The following is a 12,022-nucleotide window of genomic DNA, read 5'->3' as shown; positions in this document are numbered from 1 at the left end:
GCACAAAAATCTTATCACACAAAAGCAACTGCATGGCAGAGGAATGACAGGTATATGAACTACAGTAACTGCCACTAAAACAAGGGATCGGATTGTGTTCTCTGTCAGAAATTACTTCAGTGAAGTAATTTGTGTTACCTTGAATGCACATTGGCACCAAACAGCAGAATCAGCATTTGACATTTGAGGGGCTTTTGCAATCATAGTATCTTATATTACCTGTAATGGGAGGTACAAAAAAATGTCGCTACTACAGGATGGCAAAGGCTAAACTTTTAATAGCATAATTAAATCATAGGTCCTCTAATCCTACTTCACCTAGCAAAGCGTTTCACTTGAAGACAAAATGGTCCATTCTCTGTTAAGATCCCAAGTCAGGATTTGGGATGTTGGTTTGCAAAACTGGCAAAACAAACTTTAAACATGGTAAAATTTCAGCAGTAGAAATCTGATTGTAAAAAACCTGTCAGTTTATATAACCTTCAAACCCTTTCTTTTAACTTAACCTTCAATTAAAGAAAGTTACTGCAATAATCTTTTTTCTTTACCGCAGTAAGATTTCAACTCAAGTCAACATGTTAAGACAAAAATTAAGGTTTCCTACTTAAAAGGAAGGCTTAAAAATTCCACTGCTGTATATTCAACTACATTTCTTGAAAGATCTGTTCTGGTTTGTTTCTAAACCTTTTCTTTCCAAACATGCCTGGCACCCTAGATTATTTCACTAGTATCACAGTGTCTGTCTAAACATAGTCAGAGGTTTGCAAGCACCTTTCAAAGAGTACAGTGCATTCTGGAATTATATTCTCTTAAAAATGAGGAGGCCTTTCCAACAGGCCCGAAGTCAAACTCCAAGGATGTACCTAATTTAAGTATAACTACATTATTACATTCATACTGTAAAAAGGAGAGTCCCATTGTAACCTCTTCTATCTTTGGCCATAAAACTCTTAAGGCAGTTATTCTGAAGGAGTGTATTAAAATTGATTCTTTCTCTAACTACTTTGATTAATTTTTAATATGTACATGGTAAACTGATGAAGGATTGCTATAACTGTTGGAGCTCAGCAAAGTAGAGAATGCTTGACCCTCCATCTAGGCTGAGCTAATACAGTAAAATCAGTCGCTTTAAAAGTAATGAAGCCTGTAAGTAGTAGTTACAATAAATTATTTTAAACAATGCATCTTAGAGCCAGCTACTCTTAGAATGAGGAAAAGTAAGGAAAAGAAGGTATAATATGCCCCTGAAGGAAGAAATTGGAAGCTTTTTTCAATATGCTTTGCAGCTGTCAAAGTAGGTGCCTTGCAAGGAATAATGGAAGTTAGAAATTACTCCCTTCCTTGAGTCAAAGTAGGCAGGTTATAAAGAGACAGATTTATTCCATGTATGTGGAAGGAAGACAGTGACCTAACATGTGCTGGGGTTGATGGAGACAGCACTTTATCAAGAAGATTGAAATTGCGCGGATAGAAATTCAATTTAAATGGGATTTAGTAAGTATGCTTTGAGGAAGGACAGGAGAGACAGAATTATTTTCTATTCAAGCAGATATACGTAGCTATTTAGTAAAAAAGTGTCAGGGAAACTGTTCAAGTCTTGCAGGCACTTACACTGCATACTACTGCTATCCAAAGTATTTGTGGCTGATAGATCCAGCGAATTAGGCCTCTGTGCTCTTCTAGTCTGGGTCTGCCCAGGATTTCTCACTACATTCTGGATACTGACTGTAGCTGTGTCTTGCACTGGACATGGATTACTGTTGTTGTTATTGGCATTTGTTCGGCTGTTATCCAGTGGTCGCTCTCTCCTGTCTACTAGGCGGTCCAGAACACCTTCATCATGGCCAACTTGCTGCTCCCGCCTCAACAAGGGTTCATGCTCATCAGGGCTTGAATTAATATTCAGCCGACTATCCTCTCCACTGAACTGGTTCTGAAGCATTTCCTGGGCCCTCTGTGCTACCGAACTGGTTGTCTGGCCAGACGGCACTGTGCCATTGGCATATTGGGTTGTGCCAGCATGAGAGTTTATGCTGTGACTTCTCCCAGCCACTCCATTCATGGTAACTGTCACGACATGAGGTTCTGCAGCATTGATAGTGTTCATCTTGGCAACACCTGTTTCCACTTGCTTCAAGTTTGATTTGTGCTTGCCACCAAATTTTAACCGTGGCTCCTTTGTTGAATTTTTGGTGTTTAGGGGGAGGCTAGTAGGCCTCTTCGGAAGGTTCTGTTGCTTGGGTAGAGGATAGACCTGAGCAGATGGGACATCCGGAATCAAACAGGCTTGACCATTGCCAGCTTGCGTGAAATCCTGTTGTCCTGTCACCTCTACTGCAAGTTTAATCAGTGGATAAAGCAAGCTGGAACTAGTGCTGCTGAGTGGATCTGGCCCGCTAAACTGCTTAAGTGAGTGTTCCATCAGATTCTCATCAGAGCTTTCTTTCAGGTTCTTATCCACTTCTTTTGGATCCAATTTATTTGTCTCTAAGTCCTCCTCTGTCAGCTGCAGACAAACAGGGGTGGGCCCACCTGGCTGCATGACATTTGTAGTATGTAAGTTTGTTTCATCCGAATAAGGCATTTCGGATATGGTGGTCATGCCAGTGCTAGGAGTGAGGCCAGTTGTATTGGTGGTGGTAGTATTGGTGGACAAACTGGTGACACTTGTCTCAGGACTAGGGATGCGAGCTTGCGCTTGTTGCCGCTCATAGTTAATGGAGTTTCTATTCTTCTCCCCTGAAGTCAATGGTGTAGTGGACATTGAATGTTCAGAAGAAATGTTCTTCACTATGCTGTCAGTGTGGTGGATTGAATCTTCAATGTAGGAAGAGGAAGAGTAATCTGGATACGGCCTTATCTTTGATACACGCCTATGATGCGACAGATTCCTTTAAGAAAAAATAAGCGATATTAAGATCATATATGTAAAAATCACCTCATATTATAAAGCCTCTCATTTAAGAGAGCTGAATGTCTTTCTGCTTCTTTTCATGCATAAACTAAGGACAGATACAGTACAAACTGAGATCTTTCAGTAAGTTCCTTGAAAAATCCTGGGTATCAGAAAATTGGTTTTACTAGGAGAGCAATTTTGTCATGGATGTTATTTATACAACTAAGTCGGATAACAGTAATTTTCTTCTATTTGTCCAATACGCTGTTTGTCAAGTTCACTGCTAAGGTACTGGTCTCGTTTCAGAGAAGTGATGCTGAAGGAGTGCAACAAGAACTCAACACACAAGATGGAGAAAGCTATGCTGGGAAAAAGTCACAAGGTCCCAAACCATGAAAAATCTATTATTTTAAAAATTTAGGTATTTTACAATTTGAACATAGATTTTTTCATTACAATAAACACTGCCATATAGAGCAACATTACCCTTCTCTCAAATCCAGATCTCTAGCGTATACTATTAAGCACTAATGTCAGTTCTGCATATTCTCTCTCCCTCTGGATCATATATAAGCAGAGAATGCGCAGCACTTCTCTCCCTGGGGCCAGAATAATGATGACTTAAACGATGGCCCTGCAGTTCTTTAACTGAAAAGCTACAGGTTTGAGACTCAGTGATTTCCTGGACTCATATTGCCTGCAAATTCACAGTTTCTAGCAGAATATTTTAAACAGAAGGTTTATGAATCATTTAGCAAGAGTCCTTAAAGACAATTCATAGTCACTTCATACCTTTGCAAGCCTGTTTAGACAGTTTGCCTAAGTTCAGTTTAAAAGGCCCCTCTGTGAGAAGCACAGTTGTTTACATAAAAGGTGCCTCAGTTCTGGGGATGCATAGGAGGTCTTCAGAACACAAGCAGTCAGGATCATGTCATACAATACCCATATGCAGACTAGCTCATGTAACACACACCCACTTCACAGGTGCAGAAACATTAAGCTAGCAGAGTGCTCTAGCTTCCTTCCTGGAGTGAGCTGAGCACTGCATTGGGTATTTGCTGCTGACTGAAACCAAATGTTTTCTCTTCTTACCGCTCATTTTGCATGGCAGTTGACATAGGGTTGACTGTTGGACTGACTGATTTGTTTCTCTCCCAAATCATCATGAGTTCTGCCATCCTCTCTTCAGCACACTGCGCTGTCAGTCGAGCTTCAGCATCTTGATCCCAACAGTCTTCAATTGTTTCTTTAAGTGACCTCACAGCCTGCCAGGAGACAAACCAACCCCTTTATCTTATTTTCCCTTTATGTTGTGCTTCTAATTTACTGTTTTGTAACAGCATTCTCTATGCATGAAAATAGTCACAAGGCTAGTGAGGAAGAGAAACAGAAGATACACAATTTCATTCAAAGCTAGTTTACCCTAATACAGCAATATGCAGGACTAATGTTATAACTCATGCACACCCCACTGGGAAGACAATTACTTAGGACAAGCTACATTCGCCAATGCTCATACAACCTTCAGCCAGCCCTCTCTGACGTACACACACTCAGCTCACTCTCCCTGCCTTATGAAAGCTGCGTACTAAGGATTGATAATATTCTGGAAATGCTGTCATTGTTATCCTCACAATTCAGCTAGAGGTCCCTGCCTTGCTTTCCTGCACTGTATGCAAATAACACAGCCTTGCTCATTTCATCGTGCTTTTCTTCCTCCGTTCACTACTGTAACATCCAAATGCCTCACAGATACCAGTGAATTTGTCTGCACTATAGGAGAAGATTATTGCTGCCCTTGTTTTACAGATGGAGAAACAGAAACAGACACACTTTCCTGGGATCACACTGTGGGGTGAATGGTGCAGCCAGGATTAGAGCTCAAGACCTCCAAAATGTGCTGCCATATGGTCAGAGACCTGGAGAGGAGACAGCTGAAATGATGAGCACTGAACACTTCTGCTTCCACTGCATCCGAAGTACAAAAACCAGGCAGACATTTATTGGCCCGTGCTGCCAATCCATGGCCCATGGATAGGATGTGGTTTGCCAGAACATCTCACATCTACAGCCCAGCTTTAACCTCTCCAGCACCAATGATTGTGCATAGTCCCAGCTGGGCACTGAGGCATTCAGTGGGTCCTGCTGACTGCCTCTGTGCCAGAACTGCCTTGTTCACTTCTGGCAGTGAAAGCCAGGACTAGCTCTGCATGCTGGCCAAGAGCTCCTCACCCACAGAGCGGGCTCCTGGCATCGCTTGCATCTGGCAAGTCACTGCTGCTTAGTGATGCAGCTATGGCTGCACAGGTGGGGATGAGCTCCCACACAAGTAAACCTTTTATCTCCCTTCCCACAGTAGATTGAAGAGGGGGCTAAGCAACTACACCCCTCTTAAGCTGAGGGACATAAGTCTAAAACACCCTCAGGAAAAATGACATGATAGTATACTGGATTCGTTTTCTCTCCCAGAATAAAAAGCCTTCATTCAACTTTTAGGACTTGATTTAGTCACAGTTTGGATATATCTAAGTCAGTGGACATCCTAATCTTGTCTTGCCCCTTTGTAAGACTCTCCTACAGGTTTCACCAGCAGTAAATTTAACCAGTGTCTAATATTGTCTCTCTTCCAGCAGATCCTTTCCTTCTGATGTTTTAAGGATCATGAAAGCAGCACAGCAAGGACTGTATAGACCGTTAACAAAACTGAATTTCTAGGGCTTCACATTTACCATAGTAACATGTTTTCTATTAACTTCAGGTTCAAAGAAATCTATACTAAAATGCACTATTTAGAAGTTCTAGCAGTCATAAAAAAATAGAAGGAACAGGAAATCTGCATTATTCTGTTATTCTCTTAATATCCTTCAGTCCTGACCTTTGAAGTCAAGCTTGGGCCCTGCTTTGGCAAATAAGACAAGAATGCTGCTATCATCTCAGCACAGTTTATAGGCCTTGAATTACTTTATGCACATCATCTGCTCAGATTGTTGATTTATACTGTGAAAAACAATGCTGCTAATCAAGGTCTGTATCACAACACGTATGTTCAAGAAGCAGACTGAGACTGCATAGGTAATCATAAATTTAGGATTTCACATCTTTTGAATGCCTTAATTACGTGACCTAAAAAATATGACATTGCTTTTTATTTGTATTTCTCAAATGAAAAGGGCAAATACATTTCTCTGATAGATGAATTTGCATGAAAGTGTTATAACCCAACCTTGTCAGCATAGCTTTAAATAATGGACAAAAGTCTTTTATCCCATGCTTTAGATACAGAAGGTTAGGATCTGGGTCCAGGGTGAGGTTATCTGGAGCTTAGTTTTCTACAACATCTCCCCCAGAGTGCTCAGTCAGATGTTATCCTGGACTGGCAGAGGGTGAAATTGGTCGTTTGATACCCATGAGAGAACTACAGATTGTTTATTTATTCTTCTTTTCTCTTAAAGAAATGGTGTAGCTCCATCCTTAAAGTTGGACTTATCACCACCATTATTATTAGTTTGAATTTTTGTAAAAAAAAGAGTGACAACACAAAGAATGTGTTAGGCAGTTTAAATACAGGGATCATTACTAGCTCAGTGTCTAATAATGCTGATGTCTATCAGCTTGTTAGAAAGTAATTAACATTTAAAATGGTACTCTGCAAAACAAAACAAACCTTCTTGAACTCTTTTAGTTATAACTAAACTGTCTTCAAAAACAACTGTCAAGCTTGATTCTTCCAACACTGTATTTGTCAATATGTTTATAGTTAAAACAGTTGCTGCTTGATTTCCTGTATAGTTTGGGCGTGGATTTTTTTTTCTCTTCCCACCCCCAAAGAATGGCTGGCCAAAACTGTGTAATAAAAGAACCTCTCTGTGAAGCTCTCAACTCAGTTACAACATGTTTTACAACAGTGTTAATACTGGAGGCTATGTTCCTCTGAAAATGGTTTCATGCATATTTACAAGTACCAGCATAGATGAGGCCTTAGGCACCCCATTATCTGAACAGTAGCTACATACTTATCAGCTAGCAAAGTCTCTGAAGATTGAAGAGCATAATTTCAATAAGGGAATAAGGAGAAGTATCTTTTTAAGGAAAGTCAAACATGTCATTTTCATATTCACTATCAAGGTACTTTAGCTTAAACAAGTTACCATGTATCAGGGGGAACCCAGTAACTGTTTGCATTTCACTTTGTAATAAAAGACAAACAACCCCAGCTAAGCTAAGGGGATTCACGTTACCTCACCCCTTTGCTGCAGATGAAAGCAAGCACACAGACTCTTACCAGAGTTCAGCTCACTTGCCATAACTTGTTGGCCTGCAGCAGCAAGGAAAACTCTAAGCTATATTAATTCAAAACAACAAACAACATTACTATGTTTATAGTCTTGAAAATAAAAATTGCAGATCAAATGAAGCCATATAAAATTTCTAATGTAGTTATAATGAAATGATTGCTGGAAGCTGTAGCCTCTGCAAATTTTGAGGACTATACAACTTCAGAAAAAGTTTATTACAATGTTTATAGATTTTAGGTTTGGAAGAGTATATTTAAATTCTTGCCAACTATTTTAGGGTGTTATTAGTTTATAAGATGTCAAAAGGCAGAAAATGCCTTTGTATTTCTCATCCAGCATACAGAGAACATATGGGCACTTCCCATATAATACTACAGATGTTGTCTAACAATTAATATAACAAGTTTTGTTCTGTGTATCACACTTCAGCATCCGATAATAATCATAGTATTTTCCCTTAAAAGAAATCTAGCTCTCATGTCAATGTCTTTTTGAAAACTGAATGCAATATTTAAGAAGTCCAGACAGAAGCAGCTCCCAATCCTTAAATACTAACAAAATTTAAAAAGAATATATTCAAAAATTGCATTAAGAAGTAAGTACACCCTATAGCTGGTTAAATGATTGTTTCTTTGAAAATATTCTCTCTCACCAGGCTGTTCTCCTTCCATGCTTCTGGGAATTTTGGTCTTTGCTTCTCTCTAGACACCAAGACTTGCATATCTTCAAAAGTGGGATGGTTTCCGACTTCTGTCTGGAAAGCCATCTGGTACTCTGGCACAGACTCCCCTGTTAGCAAAAGAAAGAAAGAAAAAAAAAAATCACAGATTAAAAGGCAGAGAGCAAGGGCCTTCAGGTGCTGAAAGGTAGTATCAAAGTTGCTGTCTATCGAGATGTTCTCCACTTTCCCCCAAAGTCTAATGTCACAAAAAAAGATGAATTGACTTAAAATGAATGAAGTGTTGTTCAGCAACCTCTCAAAGGATAGCATCTTCAGACTTTGCTGGTTGAGTGGCACATTCAGAATGTCTGAGGATGACATATAATTTCTGTGAAATGTTGCTGGCTGAATATATTTATGTACTTCATTTCAGAAGAAGCCCAGCGAGATTACAAGACTCTGCACATGAAATGCAGCTATTTGACTACAGAGAGAACGATGCATGTCAGATTAACTCTATATGCTATATTTTGTGAAGATGATGGTTGTGACACAATCTCACGTGTTAAATTTTAAAAGTCCACTTCCTCTTGTTTTATGTTACAGGTATGAAGGATTTCCCTGAATTTTCCATGTCACTAGCATAAATAAAAGTACGACTCAGTAAAGGCTATATTAAATCACAGCACCTTCCCATCTATTCTTTCATGAGGAAAGTCTGCAAGACACTTCAGGCACTTTTACCAGCTCTAAGAACTGAAAGCACTGCCTTTGCCATCAGCCAAACTCTCAATGTTTGTAAACTCGGGAAAATAATAATAATAATAATGCCCAAAATGCACTTACTATGAGGCCTGCAAACTGCTTAACCAGGTAATTTAAAAGTCTTTCAGCATGAACCATGCTTCACACTCAAACACACTATATTGACAACAATCATCTTGAACACTAGATGGCACCGACTTAATGGCAAAACCAATTAAGAAAATTATTTCTCTTCTTCACTTAAAAAAGCTATAGCTAGGGAGTAGCTTTGGTTGCTCCTACCACTTTCTACTATTATGTTTTTTCCAGTTCTTTTAGATACCTGGGAAGAGGTCTGTACATCTCATAAATATCTCCCAGTAGATAAGGCCTAGCGCATACATATCTACTTGTTTCAAAGCAGATTCACAGTCCCTCAAATTCACTGCTCCTTCAAGCACTTCTGGGGCCATATAGCGGATCGTGCCGACCTGGAAAAACATAAAATCAAAGCTTCAAATCAGGAAGCAACTTCTAAATTCAATTTATTATGGAGATTTATTTTTAAATACTCTAATAATTAATAATTATATTCGTTATGTATTATATTTAATAATAAAATTAACAAAAAATTGAATACTGTTGTTGTTGTTGTTTGATATTTTCTACAGTTAAGAAAAATTCAGTTCTCTTCTAATCAATGCCCTCTGCTTCTAGACTCTTATCAGGAGCCTAGTCACAATTAAACCCTTCCCCTACTCTGTCACTTTTTTGTATGTACCAAAACAAAATAATTTTGTCCCTTACTCAATGTTCTCATATGCAATACAATATAGCAGAAATATTTCTTCTTCCTGAAACTACTCTGTTAAACACCAGGGTATGTGTCATAAAGGAAGAGGATGCTGCTGTAAAAGGAACTTGTTCTCTTTATTCCTGGATTGTCAGCAAGGCTCTCCCCACCATCTTCCATGGTCAAAGGTTATTAACAGTCTTGGAAGATATCTACTAATTTCCACTAGGAAATACGTTAAATCAGAGCAATCACTCATCAGTACATGTAGGACAGTATTTTGTCACAGGACTATTCCATATCCCTGCATTTTAAACAATGGTTTCCCTGTTTCTTTGTTCAGTAAGGGGAGATCTGAAAAGAGGACCTGTGCAGTAGGTATTATTAATGTAGCACTTGCTTTTTAAGGGAAGGTGATTAGCACTGCAAAACACATTCTTTGAATGAAATGTAAAGGCTTTCTGTAAAAAGCACAAAGATGACAAATATACTGAACCATCAGGGACTTTCACTTTGTTTAAAATAGTCTCACTGTATTTCAGTAGCCTATATTCAGGTGTCAGTGTATTTATACTTACACAAAAAGAAAACAATGACGAAAAAACCACTCTCTGAATCACAGCATCACAAAAAAGAAAGCTTAAGAAACCAGTTTCTTCTTTCTGCCCAGAATCCATTCTAACCCACTCCTAGCAGACGTTTTCCTGATCTGTTCCTTAAGTTCATAAAATAATGCATATTCTCTACAGCCTTCCTCAGCAGTCCATTCCAGACCTTTGCTGCCTTCTACAAGATTTCTTCGTAACTAACCTAAATTTTCCCTCCTACAACGTAATCCCATTACCTCGTCCTATTCAGACTGAATGCAAACAGTTTATTATTTCTCTTTGTAGCAGCTGTTTACATATTTGAAGACCTGTCTCCGTCTTTACTTCTCTAAACGACTCTCATTCTTTCATCTTTTCCCATAAGGTACTCTTTCAAGCATCTCCTGTTATTTTGTCCCTGTTCTTTTTCAGTTGGTCCATTTCTTTCTACATGTACTTACTCTCCAGATGTACTCATTTAAAGTCCAGAAAATTGCAGGTGACACACAGAGAAATGGTTGTAGTATACAGAGCGCGGTGTGTCACCATTTCAGAAAAATTAACACCAAAACCACCAAAGAATGTTTGGTCTTCAGTTAATAATTGCAGCGCAGGACCAAAGGGATCTGTACTACATCATCACAGACAACATGGCAACCAAACCTACCTTGCATCTTCTCACATCTCACACAGAAAACTTCAGTCTCCAGAGCTGCTAATCTATCACCTTTCAAAATGCTAGGTTTGGTTTTGAGTGTTTAGAGAATAAAACCAGTTTCTTCCTATCAAGGTTTTCAGCCACTTCTCACCCCTACTGCAGCAATTCCCCCTTAGAGGAATTGTACCACCTTAACATTCACCTTGTAACCACAGAAACAACTATTTCTCAGTGTTACTTCCATACTAATTTGTCTTCCTTTATACACTGGTTTATCTTCATTTGTACTTACCTCACTAATGGCTGCATTATCTTCCTCACCTGGGCGTACCAGTCTGTTTCCAGTTAACTTCATGGAGAGTCCAAAATCACTAATTACACATGTTCCATCATTCTTTACCAGTACGTTGCGGCTGTTCAAGTCACGATGGGATATTGCAGGTTTGTAATGGTCTGTTTGGACATATGGAAATGCTTGTTACTATTTGAGCAGTTCTACTGCTAGGCAAAATGAGAGAACCTCATTATGTCTGTTCAGCTATTATAAACAGAAAATCAACTTATCTTTGAGAAAGCTAACATTTTTGCTTCTTTATAATGAGCTCCACAGTATGCGATCTATAGAAAAGTGACTGACATTCAGAGTTTCACTTTATCTATATAATATATTAGGCTACTGCTATACACAGTTTGTGTTTGCCAATAAGCTTCTTTCCAAGGGATATTTCAGCATGATTTTAGCAGGAGAGACTATTTGTGTACTTAAGCACAGACCTGCTGCCACCACCCTGACAGTCATTCCAAATGGTCTCTCTCATATCCACACTCCTGTGTCAAATACAGCACCAACTATTTAGGTTATGATTGGAATTGGCACCTATTCAGAAGATATGTAGACAATACTATTCCAGAGAGTCTGAACATGTTCATCTTGCAAGGGATCTGATCTTTTCCAAAGAATAATCTCAGTTTACATGCAATTTATTTTGTTAGTAAAGCAGCCAGCACTATAGAACCAGTTTTACTGTGGAATTCACTCTAACTCACGAGTTCCTTCCTAGCATTCGTAGATCAGCCTATGGCTGTCTCTTCTCTATGATGGAAGGTTTACACATTTTCTGGCTGCTAATGGACACACCTGTCTGCACATTTTGAAATGATGAAATTAAGATGATAGCTGCAGTTTCAATGGCACATAGGAATACTGATTTAGGTATTTTCAACCTTGTACTTTTAACAGCATCTTCAGCTGTCATTCTTTGCTAGAGTTGATGCCTAACATTTGAGATACATAGTTTGGAATTTTAATCCAAACATTAGCACCTTAACATAGAATTAATGATACCATTCTTTTATTTACTGCCAAAAAGCTAATGCTTCAGTGCCAG

General features: G+C 38.9%; 1 protein-coding gene across 13 annotated transcripts in view; it reads right to left on the bottom strand.

The window, feature by feature from the left end:
• BMPR2 (bone morphogenetic protein receptor type 2) overlaps positions 1–12,022 on the bottom strand; it is a 114,846-nt gene that overhangs the window by 7,446 nt on the left and 95,378 nt on the right. For 12 of the 13 annotated variants that reach the window (XR_012629434.1, XR_012629435.1, XR_012629437.1 and 9 more), the window contains 5 exons: positions 10,927–11,087; positions 8,940–9,087; positions 7,844–7,980; positions 3,989–4,161; positions 1,612–2,891 (listed from right to left, as the gene is read on the bottom strand). Coding sequence is in view for 4 of the 13 variants with exons in the window: in XM_074872911.1 (XP_074729012.1) it covers positions 1,612–2,891; positions 3,989–4,161; positions 7,844–7,980; positions 8,940–9,087; positions 10,927–11,087 (1,899 nt within the window). In the remaining 9 variants the exon portion in view is untranslated. Of the gene's footprint in view, positions 1–138; positions 220–1,611; positions 2,892–3,988; positions 4,162–7,843; positions 7,981–8,939; positions 9,088–10,926; positions 11,088–12,022 lie in introns of all 13 variants that reach the window. The other variant, XM_074872913.1, reaches the window with a different exon arrangement.

This window comes from Strix uralensis, chromosome 6 (genome assembly GCF_047716275.1).
Source record: "Strix uralensis isolate ZFMK-TIS-50842 chromosome 6, bStrUra1, whole genome shotgun sequence".
NCBI classification, from domain to species: Eukaryota; Metazoa; Chordata; class Aves; order Strigiformes; family Strigidae; genus Strix; species Strix uralensis.
The sequence above is the reverse complement of the archived record's forward strand: the minus strand, read 5'-3'. Positions and strand labels throughout refer to the sequence as shown.